The following is a 20,374-nucleotide window of genomic DNA, read 5'->3' on the forward strand; positions in this document are numbered from 1 at the left end:
AACGTACACTGACATCGCACAGCACACGGGCGCCTCTTGCATTTCGCCTCCATCGAAACGCGGGCATCGCCGTACGAATTTTTGCAGCTTGGCGTCACATTTGCTATGGCAACGAGCGAAGCACAAGCAAGCTGCAAAAGCAGGATGAAATATGCACTTGTAGCAATAGTGACGATCGTATAAATGTTTGTTTGTTTGTTTTGTTGGGGTTTAACGTCCCAAAGCGACTGAGGCTATGAGAGACGCCGTAGTGAAGGGCTCCGGAAATTTCGACCACCTGAGCTTCTACGACGTGCACTGACATCGCACAGCACACGGGCTTCTAGAATTTCGCCTTCAAGAAATTCAGCCGCCGCGGCCGGGATCGAACCCGCGTCTTTCGGGTCAGCAGCCGAGCGCCTTAACCACTGAGCCACCGCGGCGGGGCGATCGTATAAATGCTTTCGCACTAAAAGGCTGTCTCCAGGGGCTACGGCCGCTTATCTGTTTTTCATCCAGCTTCCGCTTCGGCAGACGCGGTTGTTGCGACGCGCGTCCTTTCTTTTGCTCTTTCCTCTCGTATCTTTAAATTGACATCTATCTTCACGTAGCATCCTTCTCTCAGTCGTAACGACAACAACAACAGGCTGTCTCGAGGACTTGCCTTCTCGTGAAATTTAGGAGGGAGGTCTTGGAGTCGATGAATACATACCGGGCTTCCGTGCGAGTAAGCGCGAGTGCTATCGCTGCCTCCTCTGCGGTTTCTGGAGCGCAATAGGAAGAGAGGAGGTGTATCAGTGGACTGTGACCTACAACCGCTGCTGACGCTTCAGAGCTCGTGCACGTCGCGTACACCCGCATGACGTCAGGTTCCGATCAGTAGTAGTTGTGAAGTGCCTTCGCAGGGGCCGTGCGACAGGGCTAGTGGTAGGTGGGGTTGGTGTTTCGGGGGTGAGGTTAACTTCGGCCCTAGCTCTCACATTGCCCCTCATTGTTTTTTGTTGCGGAAGCAACGCTATGCTAGGTGTGAGCGATTTCGAGGATCCCCGGAGAGCCCCAACTGCGTATGCGCGAGGGGCGAGTGTGAGACATTTACTGCGTTATTTCCTTTCATACAATTTTCATTTTCTTCATTACGGCCTCTCTTTCTTTTCTTCTGTCACTTCCACTTCCTCCCTTCCTCTACAAATGGGTGACGGGTGTCCACCTAGGTATGTGAGACAGCTACCGCGTAATTTCCTTTCCTCAAGTACAATTTTCATTTTCTTCGTTACGGCCCCTCTTTCTTTTTCTTCTCTGACTCCGATTTCCTCCCTTCCTGTAAGTGCAGTTCGGCTGTCCACCGAGATGGCAGAGAATTACTGCTCCACTTCCTTTCCTCAAAAAGCGTCGTTGCGTTCAAAGGGCAAGGCATCGCGCCGAACGGGTGGACTCCCTGGCAGCGCTACAATACGTTGTGGCGTTCCACTCTTACAGGCGAAGTTTCGGCGTCATTAATTAGCAGTAAATTAGTATTTAGTCATTAAACAGTAATCAGTTATTAATTAGTAATTTGTGATTACTTAGTAATTAGTACTGAATTATGTATGACGTCATCCAGTGGTGAAGTCACCAGTGCCACAGAGGCAGTGAAAGTAGTGCGGAAAACGCTTTCGCCTCTACGCACTTTAGACAGTCTAAGTGCCCCTGAGATGCCGCCACCGCTGCATTTGCCGCGCCGTTGCTTCCACAATTCTACTCGGGATGGCCATTGGTCAAAACACTGCAAATGTTGAAGCGAAAAGCTTCACTACGCTAGTCAACACCGCGCTTCGCGTGAGCCGGCGTATGTCGGAGCACGAGTGACGTCACGCATGGCGCAGGCCACTGCGCATGTGCGCCGCCGCTCCTCCTCGCAACCGTTTCACCTTTCGCTGCAGCCGTGCGCAGCGCGCATTTGAAAGGAGGGGTACATAAGGCGCGCTTGCCCATAGAACAGGCGCACGCTGCCGCGCGCTATGCGTCATCGTTTGACGTCCGCCCCAAGCGCGTGTTTCTCGCGGATCAGCGCAGCTTTTCGCTTCGAGATATCCAGGCTCAACCTTAGCTAAGCCCCAGCCAATTTTTTTTCTAGGAGAATTTCAGCTTCCGTTGTCACGAATGAGTGAACTCGGCGGCCGACAGCCTAGCCGATTGGCTCTAAAAGCAGTCCAGCATTTTGTGACGGCATTACTTTGTCAGCGCCGATTCACGGCAAGGCGCAAGGAGAAATGTTTCTTTTTTCTAGCCTATAATCTGAGCAGTTAAATGGCAGGTTTTGCTGTTTGCACGCGGAGCAAAGAACAAGCACACCGGATCACTACGGAACTTAAAGTTCTGGTTTAAAAATTGCTTTCAAGCTCCGGAAGTTAATATGTACAACCAAAACCTTTTCCATGAATAATGATAAAACACTCAAATATTTTCTTGAAGCTCGAACTTCCTTGCTTGGTTCAAACTACTAGAAAAAACATATGCATATTTAAACATTATAAAACCCTTGTTAGTGGACAACAGCTGCGGCAGGGCTTCGTCAATCTTTGATATAAAAATGCGACATAATACAGAGGCCACAAAGGAACCAATGCGTATGCTTGCTATCGTCGGAAAAAAAAACTGGTCATCAAATGTGGTAAAAGCTGATAGCAAATGCAACTGGAATAACGTTAAAAAATCCTCAGCGGAACACAGGCTGAATTCTTAAAATACCTCGAGTTATTTAATGAATGCACTACCTGACCCCAGAGAGTAATGCCCCATGTCGAACAAAGTGAATAAACCTACAACGTCGTCTGAGAAGGCACTCTCAATCTCCAGATTCACTCTCCATAAATAAAATATTCGTTCTGAGGTCCTCGTCGATAACGGATCCTCAGACTAATTCCTGGACAACAGCCGAAGGTGATCCTGCCACTACCCTTCTCAATTACAGCTGATCTACACGGCATATCTTGCTCGTGTGCTGGAACAGAAACTAATGAAACTAAACATTTCAGAGCATCACTACGACTTCTGCAGACGGCGTTAGCAGAGGTGGCCAAACCCATACGATTGCACAAAAACAGCCGTGGTTTCCACTTTTGTAGCCTTCAGAGGTGTACGGGAAAATTTTTTTGCAACCGCCTGAGCATCTCTCTCTGAGAAGTCACCGTCCGAGATAACTACAAATCCGCCCCGCTTATCTGCCTGAAGCAGTCGCAGTTGACTGCTTCTAAAGAATGACGCGATAGCTCCTGTTGACATTCCCACGCGCCTTGTACTGTTCGGGTTACCGGACTTCAGAAGGCGGTCAACCCTATCCTGAAGGAACATTTCGTACTCCTGCTGAGCGGCTTTCTCGCAATTCACCGGTTGATGGCCACCAGTTCATGAGCCGGCGCCTGTGGTTGTGCAGCCTACGTTGGTTCTTTCGGCGGAACACACGTCACCGTCTGGGTCAATTCTGCGACTTCAACAAGCAGATAAGAAGGGCGACTTTGTAGATATCTCGGATGTTAACTTCATGATAAGAGCACTTCAAGTGGTTGGAGAGACGTTTGCCCGGATTCCTATGGAGGCTAATAAAGTGGAAATCACGGCGCTGTCTTTGTGCGATCGTCCGGGTTTGGCCAACTTTTACTAATTAAATTTCCTAATGCCTTTGTAATGCACTGAAAGCTTAATGCCCTGTTGGAACGCACAAGCAAGACATGACTTATAGAAGAATTGTAGCTAAGATGGAGGGGTGCCTATGAGACCTTAGCTGATACCAGTGCAAGAATTCGTCTAAGCTGCATGCAAAGGATTCGTTATTGAAGGAAACGTCAGATGGAATTTAGGACTTCCTGGGAACCATCGCAGAGGTTGGGATTGCTTTTTTAATGGACATTGTAGATTTATTTTATTTTTTTTCCTCAAGAGACATCGTTCACTGCGGTAAGGGAGTGGATAAAAGAAAATAATTCGATTTGACTTCAGAACTCTGGAGGTGTTTCAGTTAGAGATGTTTAAAATTTTACTACCGTAAACTTAGAATCCACATATCAACCAGAAGTGTTTTCTGCTGATAGTAGGCGCCTGTCTTGGATCCTATGTGGCTCCTGTGTTATGTCACATTTTCTTGTCACTGTTTGACCGAGCCCTGTAGCAGATTTTGCCCCAGAGCAAGTTTTTAAAATTTTCGATCAACATGATTATATTACTTTTTAACCGATAAAGGAAGTTTAAGTTTTAAAAAAACTGCAGAGTGTTTTATCATCGTTCATGAAAAAGGTCTTATTTTAGGCATGAACTGCGTGAGCACATCAGGTTTGAGTTTTTGTATCTGTCTTATTTGTTCGCTCCCATTACAGAAAGCTGGAGCGAAGGATGAAGGCTGCAATGCCTGACAAACGCTTTCGGTCCGAGTGACGTTTGACGAACAGTTAAAGTGCTAGATGAGCATTCGACAAGAGGACTCCAAAACACAAATACAAATCGTAAACACAGAAAGTTGTTTCATTAATTTATTTTATAGGGATTTAACGTCCTAAAGCGACTCAGGCTATGAGGGACGCCGTAGTGAAGGGCTCGGAATATTTCGACCACCTGGAGTTCTTTAACGTGCATTAACATTACACAGTACACGGGCCTTTCGAATTTTGCCTCCATCGAAATTCGATGGCCGCGGCCGAAATCGAACCCGCGTCTTTCGGGTCAGCAGCCGAGCGCCGTAACCACTGAGCCACCACGGCGGCACACTGAAATTTGGTCCAATGAAATTCGGGTTACGCAAGATCACAAAAGTAAACAAAAATCATCCGGATAAGAATGGTAACGACTGCATTAGACTAACATAACATTCCTAAGTGTTTTGCAATAACCGAATATACGACAATAATAAAAACAGATTAACAAGAAACAAAGAATCAAAACGCTGATAGACGATGTTTTTTAAATACGTTACTTGGTGTCACTGCCCAATTGCGAAAAAAAAACACAATTTCAGGTTCAACAAAAGCGCAATGAAAAATATAGGAACTATAAAATGCAATGTCGTGTTCGGGCAATAGTGCAATAGAGTTTAAGAAACTTTTCGGTCATTGGTTGGCTAAAATTTACACTTTAAAACTCAGTTCTGAAGTAATCCATTGTGTTGGCTTACTGCTCCGTGAGCAAACAAGCACTTGTGCCATTTGACTCCTCATATTCTAAGCTGGTGCAAAAAGGGTTCGCTTAGCTTTACCATGAATCCGCACTCAGAAAGTCGTGCGCTCACAATATGCGGGAGCGATTGAAAAACAATTCGCTAATATTTGGGCAGCTTGGTTCTCTCATTCGTGACAGCGGTGGCTAAAATTCTCCAATAGGATGCGATGGAAGAGAGAAGCAATGTGAATTCTGCGACAGAAGTCGGCCGAGAAGAGACGAGTCCTGCGTTGGTTTCGCATGTGCACCTAAGTGCCAAAAATCTGAAAAAGGTTGCGAGGCGCCGTGATGTAGCGCTCGCATTTTCAGCACCAAGAAACCTTGGACGCCTTCGCTCTCGCACCGAGAAAGAGAAGAGATGGAACGAGGCTGCGGAACAGATTACAGGCGGCATACATGAAATGCGCGTAAAGGCCCATCTCCATGGGCACATCCGAGGCGCACGAGCGCAGCGCCTACGCGTACCAGCGTACGCCGGAGCCGGTCTGCGCATGCGCGACGCGCAGACGCGAGCTGGCGCTGGCGCTTGGCAAATATCTGTACATGTCAGATATTCGCGCCTCGTTCGAGCCTCGCTCGCGCCGGCGCCGGAAGTGGCCGCTGGTTTGCGGTCGGTGTAACCAATCAGAAAACGCAGCTCTCTCGGCATCCGGTACGGCCCTTCGCGTCGTTTGCTTCGCCGAACCGAGCTGAACGCGGTAGCAGCGACAGGTCATTGAGTTTCATATGTTTTCCGATGCTTGTCGCGGTGCGGCGCTGGGCGCGTAGGCGCTGCGCTCGTGCGCCTCGGATGCGCCCATGGAGATGGGCCTTAAGGGTTGGTTTGCCAAATCCCCTGTAATGCGGCCTCTCCTATAAACGACAAACAGGCTGGTGTGTCAATGAACGACGAAGGGAACTTGGGAGAAAACTAGGAAAGACGAAGGAAGGTACTATCGCGCTCAGGATGAGCTACACCACGCGAGCGCGTGGCCGGGCACTCGGCACGGTTGTACAGTGGCGCCGATCGCGCCGTTTTTTCGAACTATCTGGAGAGGGTGGAGCTGTTCCAGCAAGCGCGCTGTAACCCCTTAGCCCCGTTCATCTGAACGGCACGTCATTTTTTTCTTGTTCACTTTGTTTTCACTGGGGAAGAAACTGCAAGATTATGCAGCGTGTTTTCCACTGGCGAGGCACGGCGTGCGAAAGTTGGTTATCACAGACTGAGTGCTTCCATCATCGAGAATGGCTGTGTGTTTAGACATGATATCAGCACTGACAGAACGCGTTAGCGTCTGGCGCAAAGGCAGAAGCGGCCGCGGCGTGGGCAACGCATAGTTTTTAACAGAGCGTTTGCATGGTCCGGGTATACTAATGCGACAAAGCGTTGCCATTGCTACCACCGCCGTTCTCCGTTGTAGCAAAATTTCGCATTTGGCCACAGCAGCCTACTTTGTTCACTTGCGGCCATTCCTGGGACCACGCGTCTGGCGCCTTCACAAAGTTCCCTCGTGTGTAATTGCTCCAGAGCACACCGCGCCTTCTAAAGGTGTGTTAAATGGTATCGAAATTTTATTGAGCTCTATAAATAAGGCCCCAAGACCCGATTTTGCCAATCATTACAGGCATTACGGGAATACCTTTGTCCCCAGTCAGGTCATGCAAAGTAGCACCAGAAAATACTTTTCCAAGATACGTGATCGCAAGGTCTTGTGCAGGGTATTTTTTTACTATGGTACTTAATTAGCGTTTCGAAGGGTCGTGTGACCACAGAGATATATATATTCAGTCTGAATGAAAAAGTTTTGGTTAGCACTAGGACAGCTTGATTGCTGTGAATGTGAGAGCCTGAGATAAATGAAGGTGTCGATTACTGTGTATTAAGAGGTGTATCAGGAGGTTAAGCTGGATCAGTAGTATATTTTGGCGTATATACTGCCTTGTAACTTGTGACCAATAACCGTTGGCATCACGCCAATTTTCGGGAAGCAGTTTTCCTGGACAACCTCGCCGATGCTGGCAGCTTCTGTTGACAATTTGGGAAAATAAGGCTTTCACCTTAAAATAGATTTGAGTGAACACCGAAGCTCCATGACTTTTCGTTTCTTTTATTTTTGTGCGACTAAGATTACAGCTACAGCATGAGATGGCATAGTCAAATAAGTTATTAAAGATATTGCATTGACAACTGTAATATTTCTTCACTGAAATAGAAAGCAAACTACCAGAAAGTAAAAATTCTCCCTAGATTAAATATATTATACAGTGCGAATGCGGCATACCATTTGCTTTAATATCACAATAGAATTAGGAAGAAACTAACCAGTTGTGCACCAAAATAAAAGCTAACAAATTGTAAATAAATATTTGACTATAGAAGCAAGTAGACAAGAACTGCAACGAAAATGGAAAGCGATGTATCAAATACAATATAGCCAGCTATTGGCGCCGATAACTGCACTTTGAAAATGAAATCAGAAACTACAAAACCACGAACACCCAGAAAGAAAAAAAAAATGCGGTCGTCACTCTTCAGTATCGCGTCATCGCCCCTTGAACGACGACCACTTCCTGCATCCTCTACAGAAGCGACGTGTACAGATTCTCCATAAAATCTGCTTCATTTTGGATGCGCATCCATTCCTCTTTTACTGCCTTCCATAGCTCATCAGCGGTTGATCGGTGTAGTCCTCTTTTGCAGAGCCCGACTTTCATCCTTCCCCATACATTTTCAGTGATATTGAGGTCGGCTGCTTTGGGCACCCACTGTAGAGATCGTACTCCTCACTCGTAAAGGAGTTCCTCAACAATTTTTGCAACGTTAAATCGTGAGAGATCATGCTGGAAGAGGAAATCTCCTTCAGGAAAAGGGCCGTCCAACGCGTAGGGAATCGTGACATAATCAAGTATGTCACAATAGCTTGCCGATGTCAGGTGTCCGTCCATACGATAGAGGACACCAAGTCCATCTCAGGACACAGCTCCCCACACATTGACCGTAGTGCGGCCACTTGATGCCACTTCCTGGACGTAACGGGGGTCTTGGCGGGCATAGACAGGGCGCCAAACTCTGTTTTTGGTCCCAGCGTGTTGTGACCGTTGACTCGTCGCAAAATATTACCGTTTTCCAGTCGTCGGTGGTCCAGTCGACGTGCTCACTTGCGAATTTCAGTCGTGCCGTCTTGTTCGCGTCTGTCACGAGCGGCTTCTGAGCCTCCACATGGCTCTTCAGACCTCCTTCCGCCAGCCTGCGTTTGACTGTAGACACGCTGGCCGACACACCAGCAGCAGCACCTATCTCCCTGGCGGTGCTGAAGGGGCTCTCCCGCACGGCCTCAAGAATGCTCTTGTCCTGAGCTGCAGTCGTGGCTCGAGGGTACCGTTTATGTGGAGCGTCGCAGATGGTTGGTTGGTTGGTTTATGGGGTTTAACGTCCCAAAGCGACTAAGGCTATGAGAGACGCTGTAGTGGAGGGCTCCGGAAATTTCGATCACCTGGGGTTCTTTAACGTGCACTGACATCGCACAGTACACGGGCCTCGAATTTCTCCTCCAAAGAAATTCAGCCGCCGCGGCCGGGATCGAACCCGCGTCTTTCGGGCCAGCAGCCGAGCACCATAGCCACTGAGCCACTGCGGCGGCCTTCGCAGATGGATGCAGCCTTCATCCCTATAAGCCTGCATGATGCGGTTCACAGTCTTATTTCACCTTCCAGTAGTATCCGCTATTTGGCGTTGGGTATACTGTTTTAACGAGAGTTCAACTATCCGCTATCGCTCACTGTTGGGCACCCGGGACATCTTGCGAGCTGACAAACGTATTGCTGTTTATTCTCGGCTCTACACACAGCCACTTTCCAGCATATTAGTCTTCGGCGCTTCCTCCCGCATTTGCCTGTTCTGTAAAATGATCAAACGAAAAGCGGCATACCAGATAAGAGCGATTGGGGGGACCGAGACGGGCCGGATCACGAAGTTTGAGCGTCGACGGCCGGCTACAGTTATCATTTTCGAAACTGATGTCAAAACAAAAATAAACGAGGGTGAAGGGGAAAGTGAGCAAGTGGGGGTGATGCGAGGTTGCTGGAACAGCTGCACCCTCTCCAGATAGTTCGAAAAAACGGCGCGATCGCCGCCACTGTACAGTGGCGATCAATATGAAGGTGATCGCTCGAGTGGCGACCGAGGCAACAAGCAGCGCCACGTTACGTCATCACCTTCCGTGGCGAGGGGAACATCAGAGTAGCTTCCCTCTCTCTTTTCAGTGTTCCTTGAGCCGCTGTCACTCCCTTCTAGCAAGTCCCCAAATTTCCTTGTTTCTTTTACTCGTCAGCAGACAGATACGCACGTGTCGTAATCTTGCGTATACTGTTAGACCGGACGCAATCAATTGGAAGTTAATCGCGCGAGCGTCAACCTATGCTAGAAAAAGCCGCCTTGCGCGGCATTTTTATTGCCGTGCTTCAGTGCTTCATGGAACAGCCAATGGGCGAGGGTAGCTATCATAATTCTGCATTTGTGCGGTAAAGATGGCCCACGCGAAGACGCTGTCTTAAATATTCGTCACCCTTCATGAGATAACCTTCAAATTGATTCCGATCATATTATCGGCCACGATATGGGGCAATGACGCAGACACATGATTTCCATGAAAGAGAACAAACACCGAAAAAAGCTGGCGTCACAGGGGTGACGGTTGTAGCCCGGAAGAGCTTACGAGGGAAAGAAGGCAACGCAATCTTTATCGTCGCAGTTCCGATATCGGCCGCTATGCAGCTTGAAAGGTCCGCCGGTCGATGCTCGCGCGATCACCTTCAAATTGATCGCGACTGTACAACCGTGCCGAGCGCCCAGCCACGCGCTCGCCCGGTGTAGCTCATACTGAGCGCGATAGTACATATTTACGGATAATCATTAAAGCATGCCAGTTACAAACTTTGTGTGCCATGTTTTACGGACGTCCGCGTTCTACGCATAAATAAGGGCAAGGAAAGCAGGCAGCTTACTGCAGAGGTTTTATGAAAGCAAAAGGCAGGTTGTGCTTAAGGAAACTTCAATTTCATGGCATGCGGACGAGAAAAAATTTCTTGAGATTTTTTTTCTCATGGTGTTCTTGATCCATATGTGACTTCTGTGCGCATGTGATGATAAAAGCTACATATCTGCGCGTCGTGGGTACAATAAACTAATTGAAGGTGGCGCTTCATCCTGTCGTCTTCGTTTGTGTTCCGCCCAGTTTTTTTGTGGCCTGTAAAGGCAAGACTTAACCTGTACCCCCTTCCCCGGCAGGAGGTTTTGTTAAGTGTATGAGTATAAAAAAATCATCAGAGGGTAAAAGCCAAGAGGAGTTATTATCATTGCATTTGACTGGTTCTATAATAAGTGGCTGTTTAATAGGTGGGCTTTAAGCCGCGCTAACCACTTAATGCGAGTGCAGGGTTCGTGTCTTCAATAAATAATGAAGTTTTTTACAGGTCGAAATCGCACCTAAGCAAAATTGATATTTTTTTTAATATTTGCTTTCTACTCCTCATTTCATTTAACCACCGCGGTGGCTCAGTGGTTATGGCGCTCGACTGCTGACCCGAAAGACGCGGGTTCGATCCCTGCCGTGGCGGTGCAATTTCTATGGAGGCGAAATTCTAGAGGCCCGTGTACTGTGCGATGTCAGTGCACGTTAAAGAACCCCAGGTGGTCGAAATTTCCGGAGTCCTTCACTACGGCGTCCCTCATAGCCTGAGTCGCTTTTGGACGTTAAACCCCATAAACCAAACCATTTCGTTTGTTTTGTTTTTTCACATTGGAACGCCTGCACTTTTCAGATCGCGTATAGGCAGTTTGGCTCAAATCACGTTTAAAAAACATTAGGTAGCGCTAACGCATTAAGGATAGCAAACGAGTTTATTTTACAGCTGCGATTGCGTGAAAACACAATATATATGCAGCGGCCAGTGACTTGGCTCCCTCCAGCATTAGGCAAAAACTTGTCTATGTAATACTGGAAGTCGTATCTAAGGCGTAGGTGTTCCACAGCTGTTTTGCTGTGTGGCTGAATTGTCCAACCAGCCTGCTTATTTTTCACGGCTGCCCTTTTTGAGAAATCCCCCCGAAAGCTTTGTGACATGCGGGAGCGCTAACGGTTCTTGAAAGTCGAAGGAAGCTGGAAGATGTCACGCTGCCACGGATGATTTTATTCATAGGCTAATTAAATATGCCCTCCACGCAGAGTAAACTTCCAAAGCGATGACGTCCGACTCGCAGTGAGCTCTTTGCATTACACTGTCGCAACGCTCTCAACCATTCGCTAATTTCGTCATTAAAGATGCTATGGACTGGCATCCTGGCGTGACGGCTCGTAGAGAAACCGCCATGGAGAGCGCCAAGGAACCATTCCACTAGCTCACACGTCCGGCCACACTCTGGCAACGGGCGGTTTAGCCTACCAACTCCGCATCCTGAGTGACGCAATTTGCAGAACAAATGAAGTAAGGCGATGAAGACGAACTTAGCGCAGATTAGACTTCAGTTGCACAACGCCAACTTCTCTAAAGCTGCCAAAAGCCTGCTTTGGAGCTTTAGAGCCAACAGTGAAATGTCTGGCGCCAGACTTACCGGTATCCGCTCCTCTGGGAGGAGGGAAGGTGCCGCCCGGCTGTTGGCACAGTCTAGCGCTTGAGGGCTCAACCACACCAGGCGCAGGCTCGAGTCGAGTGGCGCGTCGTGAATCATAACGACAAGGGCCTCTGACTGATACGCAATCGTCACTTGCGTGTCCGATGCCACACACAAGGCCAGGAGGGACAAGGCCACTGCGCCACGCAGCATGCTGTCAAGGACACAGGAAATGGAAAGCATATTTTCGAGACCAGAAGCCAAAGTACGAAAGGCAAAGCAGTGCACTGCGTCATCTATGGCGCCGCACTGTTGTTGTATCCCTAGTAAGGAGAATATGAATGCCTCTACTTAAATCCTGGCTCACGCACTCAAGAATTAAAAACAGACAGAGGGTCACAATCGCTCTTGACCAACACCAAGTTCGGCTAGGGCTTATCACTGGTGTAATAATGTTCGAATGAAGCTGCGTGTCTTGCAAGCTACACGAAGAAATAAAGAGTATAGCATGGCATATCCTTGCCCTACTATGCAATAAGGGTCAGCTCTTAGATTTTTCTCTTGCCTTTGCCTGCTGGTGCGTTTCAGTGCCCGTGGTAACCCACAGACTATATTATGGCTCTAGCCCGCCTTAAAGAATGAATTCTTCGGGCTTAACATTCATATCTGTATACCGTGCACAATCTCCGTGCCCTCGACTGATCTTTCGACGTTGTCGTTCTTCGGATGAGTCATTGGTCCAGCACAAACTTGAAGCGCTCTAGGAGAGTTTTCTGTCGTGATTTCACGAGACATGTCGGGTTGTCACCATCCCTCGCATAACTTCACAGAGTACGTAACGATATCTCATACCCAGCAATTCTGGACAAAATGATCTTTATGCGGGAAGCCGTTAATGAACGAAAATTTTTTTATACATTTTAAGATTTCGGTATAACAATCTATACACCCGCAGGTCACCCGACGGCAGTCTTGAATTTTTGTTTCATTAAGTTTCTTGCTTGCGTCAAAAGCATTCCCCATTGCTTTTCTATGGGAATCTTAAGTGTTTGATGCAATCGATGGAAACACTTTAAAAGAAAGATTTTGCTACATATCAGAATAATGGACCATTGCCTTCGATGTTTCCATAGAAGTATCTTATATTTCTCAATTTTCAAAATATTTACAGAATTGTTGGAAATGTTAAGCACGCAAGTACTTGCGGATACACAGCTTCTCAGGCACATTGAGAAAGGCATGCTCATGTCTGCATGTGAAGTCCGCATTTGAAAGTGCAACTAACGGTAGCATATCGAATCACTGAGAGAAGAAAATGCTTGCCAGACGAACAGAAACACGTTTAGACGCCAGATCTTCTGGCAAAAGACGCTGCTTTTCCTTCAGTGCTGACATATACTCCACTAGCTGTTTCGAACAAAACCAGTTAATATGAAGAAATATTCCAACACAGGGCTCGCCGGGAGACACGACTGCTTCGTGAACTGTGCGTGCAAACGAGTTAGTAGTTTGGACAAAAGAATTGCCCCTTGTAGTCACTAGCCACGGCCACCCGGCAAAATAATTACGTGCACCAGGGATGACAATAAATGTTTCGACAACATAAGCCTCACCATTGCACTAAGGCACCATAATTCTACAACGCAAAAGACGAAGGCAAAAGAAAACGAGGCCAGGCGAACACGGCGCTGGTATGTGCCATATTTACCGAGCTAAACAACATCGCCAATAACAACAGCGGCGTTGTGGGGTTGAAGGTTTCACATGAAAAAGACTCCAAAGAACTAGCAATATACCAGCGCCGTGTTTGCCTCACCTCGTTTTTTTTTTGTCTTCGTCTTTTGCGCTGTAGAATTATAGAATTTAACCAACTCCCCCAACTTTTTGACCTGCCGCACTAAGGTAATAAAAGAGCAAAAGATTAGTTTAGGCGTAGCAGCTTCCAGGAAAATTACATAGCATACATAGAGAGCAGAAGAACCAGATGTTTTATTGCTCTCTGATCTATAGTGAGGTGCCGGTATACGCCATGTTTACGGAGCTAAACAACATCACCAACATCAACAGCGGCACTGAGAGGTTGAAGGTTTCACATGAAAAAGACTCCAAAGAACTAGCAATATACCAAGCGCCGTGTTTGCCTCGCCTCGTTTTCTTTTGTCTTCATCTTTTGCGCAGTAGTATTACGGAATCGAACCAACTCCCCCAAATTTTTGTCCTTCAGCACTTAGTTAGTTTAGCACTTCAGTTAGTTTAGGCATGTCTGCTAACAGGAAAATTATATAGCATACACACAGAGCAGAAGAACCGGATGTCATATTGTTTTCTGATCTATAGTCAGGTGCAGCTTGTCACGCCGGACAGCCGCGCTCAATGCAACCGATAAAGGAGTAGCTGATAGAACCAATGACCTCAACTCACTGCGCATTCTCACAGCGCTGTTGAGCTGCCTAGCATTAATCGACCATGATCGCTACCGTATGATCTGGAGTAAAGAGCGTACCTGTCAGTAAGTCCTGCTCCCTCGTGGGGCTCCGAGCCAACTCGTGCATCTGCCCGGGATGCTGCTGTGTGGGAGCATGCGAGCGAGAGAGTGCTCACCGGTGTCGGGGCGGCAGAGCTGCACCCTAGCGCAAGAGTGCGGCGCACAATCGGCAGGAGGTTCGAAGCGGAGCGGGATGCAACACTTGATAAGGGCCCGAGAGAGCGGCCCACTCAGGGATTCCGACGTCGGCGCTGCTATTGTGCGCTAGTTTCTCGCTCGCTTGGTAATTTCTACGGTCCGCGTCAAATGCGGAGTGTGCGGACTGCGCCTACGCATTGGCTTCGCATTGGCGGACGGATACGTAGACAGAAGCTATACTAGTCATATACTTGTGCCGCTATTTTATTTATTTATTTATTTACAAATACTGCAGGCCCTTCTCGGGCCCATGCAGGAGTGGATACAAAGGAGACAATACAGGGAAACAAGTTAGGTACATATATAGTACAAAATAAGAATTCATCATCATAGCGGCATCGTGGTGGTAATGATGCCAATTCAGGGAAACGAAAATAGCGGGTTCAGTACAGAAACAAATATAGTTACAAAAAATACGAAATGAAAGTCAGCATCATAGCTTTATCACGGTGGCATTACTGATGAATCAATGCTATTGACATGATCTATGAATGATTCAACTGAGTTGCAGTTCACAGCTGTCGAGGGTAGTTTGTTCCAGCTATATACAGCCGCTGGAAACAAAGAATATTTATGAGCATTAATATGGCTTATGGGTTGATGAAGTGCTTTCTCATGGTTAGTTCTCGAAGAGTGACGAAATGCTTCCTGGAGGTATATTTCTCTTCATATGTTCAAATCACCATGATAAAGTAAGAACTGAAATTTTAGTCCTGAAGTTGTTCTACGCTGTGCCAAGCTGTGAAGATCTGCTTTGTGAAGTAGGTTAGAAACGCTGGAATGTCTGGAAAAGCTTGAGTATACAAAGCGCACTGCTAAGTTTTGAATGCGTTATTTATTTATTTATTTCAGAATACTGCAGGCCACTGCTTGGCCCAAGCAGGAGTGAATTTACATTGTTGAATAACCAAAAGAATAAAAGTATACAATATTATCAGCACACGGATAACAAAAGAATAAAACCAAAAGAATAAACTTATACATTATTAGCAGCAGACGGATACAAAACATGCACATAAATAATATTAGCAGGTAAGTAGACGATTTAACACATCAGAAAAATTTTGCGAGGAAAAAACAGATGCTGGTAACGAATTCCGATCTTGCACTGTTCGAAGGAAAAAACTGTATTTAAAACTTAGTTTTGGCGAAAAGGGGAGCAAGTGAATGCTCATGAACGCTCCGAGTCCTCATTAGAGCACGCTTAATGCACGCCGGAAGCTTCAGCTTATTTATTCCTGTTAAACTATTAAACAAGAATACCAATCTATTAATCTTTCTGCGGATTTCTAGTGTAGGAATGTTATTTGATGTCATTAACTGTGAGGGAGAGTCTTCCCTTTTGTATTTTCTGTATATAAACCTAACCGCTTTCCTATTGACTTTTTCAAGGACCATTATGTCCTCTTTCGTGTACAGGTCCCAGACGACTGAAGCATAATCAAGTAAGTTACAAGGATAAGCTCTGTGCTCGATAAGGTCAGTCGGTTCTCCAACGTAGTGGTACGAGGAGCATACAAAAAGTAAGACTCTGCGGAGTCTCGTTTTCTGCGCCACTAAGATGCGTTCCACCCGCGCGTCCTGTTATGCTGTATCAGAAAAAACCTCTGTTTTGCCCCTGCCTGACTGTATGTTGGCCCGCGGGCGATTTCGTGGACCCGCGTGCACAAATAGCCGCACGGCGTCTTGCCTTCATCCTATATACGCCATTGTGGTTTCTGGAGAAACTGTAGCCTTAAATCGCAGCTCTGGAGAATTTGTGCCTCTTATTCGCACAGCCATCGGACTCGTGGGGGCACCCGATGGTGTTGCAACCTGGAAGCACTGCTTATGCCAAATCTTCACTGTCCCAAGTTCTACACACTCCTACCGCATTCGCCTTTGTTGTGATACCACTGCCATGGTGGCTATATAGCAACATAACTGTCGGATCAGCTTCCTGTCCGTTGCCTACAAGGTATTTACTAAGGTAATCGCTAATAGAGTCTGGACGACCTTAGACTTCAATCAACCAAATGATCAGGCAGGCATTTGTGACGGATACTCGACAATAGACTATATTTACACTATCAATCAGGTGATAGAGAAATACGCAATAATAACCGACCCCCATATAAAGCCTTCATGGATTACGAGGAATCACCTGACTCAGTGGAAACCTCAGCTGTCATGCAGGCACTGCGGAATCAAGGTGTAGAAGAGTGTTAGGTGCAAATATTGGAAGATATATATAACGACTGCACAGCAACTATAGTCCTCCATGAAGTCAGCAATAAAATTCCAATAATGAAGGGTGTCAGGCAGGGAGATACGATGTCGACAATGCTATCCACCGCCTTTGTACAGGAGGTATTCCGAGGCCTGAATTATGAACAGTTGGGGATGAGAGTTAATGGAGAACATCTAAGCAATCTGCGATTCTCTGCAGCATTGCCTTGCTAAGTCACTTAAGACATGAACCACAAAGCATTATCAGTGAGCTAGACAGGCAGAGCAGAACGGTGAATCTAAAAATTAACATGCCAAAAACCAAAGTAATGTACAACAGTCCGGTACAGAAACAGCAGTTTGCAATTGGTAGCGAGGTGCTGGAAGTAGTAAGAGATTATATCTACTTAGGGCAGGTAGTTTGGTTTTGGTTTTATTGGGGTTGAATGTCCCAAAGCGACTGAGGCTATGAGAGACGCCGTAGTGAAGGGCTCCGGAAATTTCGACCACCTGGGGTTCTTTAACGTGCACTGACATCGCACAGCACACGGGCCTCTAGAATTTCGCCTTCAAGAAATTCAGCCGCCGCGGCAGGGATCGAACCTGCGTCTTTCGGGCCAGCAGCCGAGCGCCGTAACCACTGCGCCACCGCGGCGGGGCATTAGGGCAGGTAGTGACCCCTGATCCGAATCCTGAGAGGGAAGTAACTAAAATGATAAGAATCGAGTGGAGCGCATGTGGCAGGTTCTTTCAGATCATTAACAGCAGTTTACCGATATCGCTCAGAAGAAAACTATACAAAAGTTGTATAGTACCGGTACTAACGTATGGGGCAGAAACGTGGAGGCTAACGAAAAGGGTTGAGCTTAAGATAAGGACAATGCAGCTAGGTATGGAAACAAAAATGTAAGGAATAACATTAAGACATCGGAAGCAGGCTGAGTGGGTGAGGGAACAAACGCGGGTTAATGACATCCTAGTTGAAATTAAGAGGAAGAAATGGGCTTGGGCAGGGCATGTAATACGAAGGCAAGATAACCGCTGGTCCTTAAGGGCAACGTAGTAGATTGCAAGAAAAGGCAAGCGTAGCAGGGAGCGGCAGAAAGTTAGGTGGGCGGATGAGATTAAGAGGTTTGCGGGGATACGGAGGCCGCAGCAACTGGCAAAGGTCAGGGTTAATTGGAGAGACATGGGAGAGGCCTTTGTCGTGCAGTAGGCGTAGCCAGGCGGATGATGGTGAAAGAAATGGCCACCACTTGTACTTGAGATATAGGAATATACTCTTAAGCCACAGCCGGAATTTAAATACGCATGTAATGTTTAGTTTACCCTTGGTTAAGAAACCACCTTCACTATAATTATCGTTCAGATAATATATTCCAATATTTCGCACTCGTATTGCTTATGCTTAAAAATAATTATCACTGCAAGACTAGCCCGACTGCAAAGAGTGCGGCCATTAAGTGAAATGAAACCAATATTGTAATTCCTTGTCGAAAAGAAATTTTCAGTGCCCTCCCACAAAAACTGAGGCCAAAGCCCGATGCGAAAGTAGCGGGCATCAAAAAAGCAGGTGGCAAGCACCACGAAAAATATCCTAAACCAGAATAACACTAGCGCTAAAGAGGATCGCTCAGATATCGTCCATTGAGGGAGGTTTTTACACAGTGAAATGATGTCATTCAAATTAGCCACAAAATGGGCGCCCGTGAAAGTTGCACAGAAGAAGATATCTCGGCAAATTTTTGCCTGATAGCAAGCAGGTAGCCATTCTAGCTGAACGAGATATGTTCACCGGAAATGGCACGCAAACAGAAGCTCTGTGACCACCGCGATAACACGGGCCACTCACGGAAGATAACACACACTATTAGAACACGGAAACCTGCTTTAGCCGAGATAAAATATACGTTTTCGTGCCTCTCAAAAAACAGCATCAGCAGTCCCTAACCCCCCCCCCCCCCAAAAAAAAAAAATTAAAAGATAAGAAAGATAACGGACAAAAGCCGTTCCCTGGAATTTTATTTCAAGACTCTTTTGTTGCTTCCCTCTTCAGCTGTTTAAGCAGGTTGAGTGAACACAAGCTAAAAAAAGGACTGAGCGAAAAGGATTTTGACCTTCTAAAGATAAGGCTACTTAATTGAAATATCGTCAGCATAACAGGAAGCATAATTTCACGCTAGTTTTCTACCCATTTCAGGCATCATGACTAGTGCATAATTACAAGGGTAATAGAGTAGAACACCCGCCGCTGTGGCCCAGTGGTTACGGCTCTCGGCTGCTGACCCGAAAGACGTGGGTTCGACCCCGGCCGCGGCGGCTGAATTTCGATGAAGGCGGAATTCTAGAGGCCCGTGTGCTGTGCGATGTCAGTGTACGTAAAAGAACCCCAGGTGGTCGAAATTTCCGGAGCCCTTCACTAAGGCGTGGCTCATAGCCTGAGTTTCTTCGGGACGTTAAACCCCAACAAACCACACCATACAGTAGAACAAAAAAAAAAACGCTACGAAAGGATACGAAAAGTGGCACAAATGGGTTTTAAGGCAAAAAGCTGTTTTCATTTGTGCGATAGCGGAACGAAACTTCGGCTAATCAGAACAACGATTTGTTCCAAGAACCTTTTAGAGCATTAAGCTCTAATAGTCACGTTTCGGGTCAATGTCACGCTTTATAACGCAAGTCGTAATCCAGTGGTTGCCATAGAAACCGAGGTGGTTACATAATGCAACAAAATATCAAAAGGCGACAGCGTGATACCCGAGCACCACAACTCGTAACTAAACCATGTAGATCCGGTATATATATATATCCCTGTCTGGCAGGCGTCACAGTCGGACCAATTAGCCCTGGCAATTCTGTACAATTCGTTGGCCAGCCGTTTGCCGCAGAATATTCTGGATGGTGTCATATGTCGTGCAGCACAAACTTACAAAGTTAAGTTACAGCCTAGCTCCCGTCAGGGCTTCGAACCGGCGACCTATGTACCCCCCATGCCACGTCTTCACGAATGTTCATATGATCATTGCGGGTGAACCGTATGTCGCAGAGTGTTCGGGTTGGCGGCGTACGATTTCGGGTTTCGTGCACATTCAGCTACTAATTAAGCTTGAGTTTAGAGTGTGGGAGGGATTCGAACCGGTGATCTATGCTAGGTGTGTTACCGCTCGATATTTGATCGCTATCTCAGCGTCAGCTCATTTTTAGCCAAGCATATCACTCACGAAAAGGGCAGCCCCAGGCCGGCGGAAAGTTTGTACCCCGATTGAAATACCAGTGGATTTCCGGTGACACCGAAGATCGGAATTTTGAGTTAAGTTGTGTATGCTACAGGTGGAATTATCCCTTCTTATTCTGCCGGCAATTGCTCCACCGTAGCGTCACTTGTATGATACATCACCTCCAACATGCGAAGATTGGATACGTCACCTCCAACATGCAAGGCGGATCCCTGAACGCCTAGGGTACTGCTGCGGTAAGAACAGGACACACTAGCACACGTCCGATCCTTGCTCTCGTCCCCTTGACTTTTTGCGCCAATTAAGCTTATTTATTTATTTATTTATCAAGGAACCCACAGCGATGCGGCATTACAGGGGGGGGGGGGGGAGGAAATGTACAAAAAAGAAGCACACATGACACCTCCGCTCGCATGCAGAGTTACAAGCATAAAGCGTTCGCCATGTACATCTCACTTCAAAAGAACACAGCCCAATCGCATCACGTCATTAAAG

At 46.9% G+C, this 20,374-nt stretch overlaps 1 protein-coding gene across 5 annotated transcripts in view; it reads right to left on the reverse strand.

Moving 5' to 3' along the window:
* LOC149336898 (uncharacterized) overlaps positions 1-20,374 on the reverse strand; it is a 106,896-nt gene that overhangs the window by 51,341 nt on the left and 35,181 nt on the right. For 4 of the 5 annotated variants that reach the window (XM_089553202.1, XM_089553200.1, XM_089553199.1 and 1 more), the window contains exons 2-3: positions 14,256-14,379; positions 11,753-11,949 (exon numbers count right to left, since the gene is read on the reverse strand). The exons of the other annotated variant lie outside the window; for it this stretch is intronic. In XM_089553202.1, coding sequence (XP_089409328.1) covers positions 11,753-11,949; positions 14,256-14,304 — 246 coding nt within the window. In that variant the 5' untranslated portion in view covers positions 14,305-14,379. The remainder of the gene's footprint in view (positions 1-11,752; positions 11,950-14,255; positions 14,380-20,374) is intronic. 5 annotated transcript variants of the gene reach the window in all.

This window comes from Amblyomma mixtum, chromosome 7, assembly GCF_055824585.1.
Source record: "Amblyomma mixtum isolate Tamu chromosome 7, ASM5582458v1, whole genome shotgun sequence".
In the NCBI taxonomy this organism is placed as follows: domain Eukaryota; kingdom Metazoa; phylum Arthropoda; class Arachnida; order Ixodida; family Ixodidae; genus Amblyomma; species Amblyomma mixtum.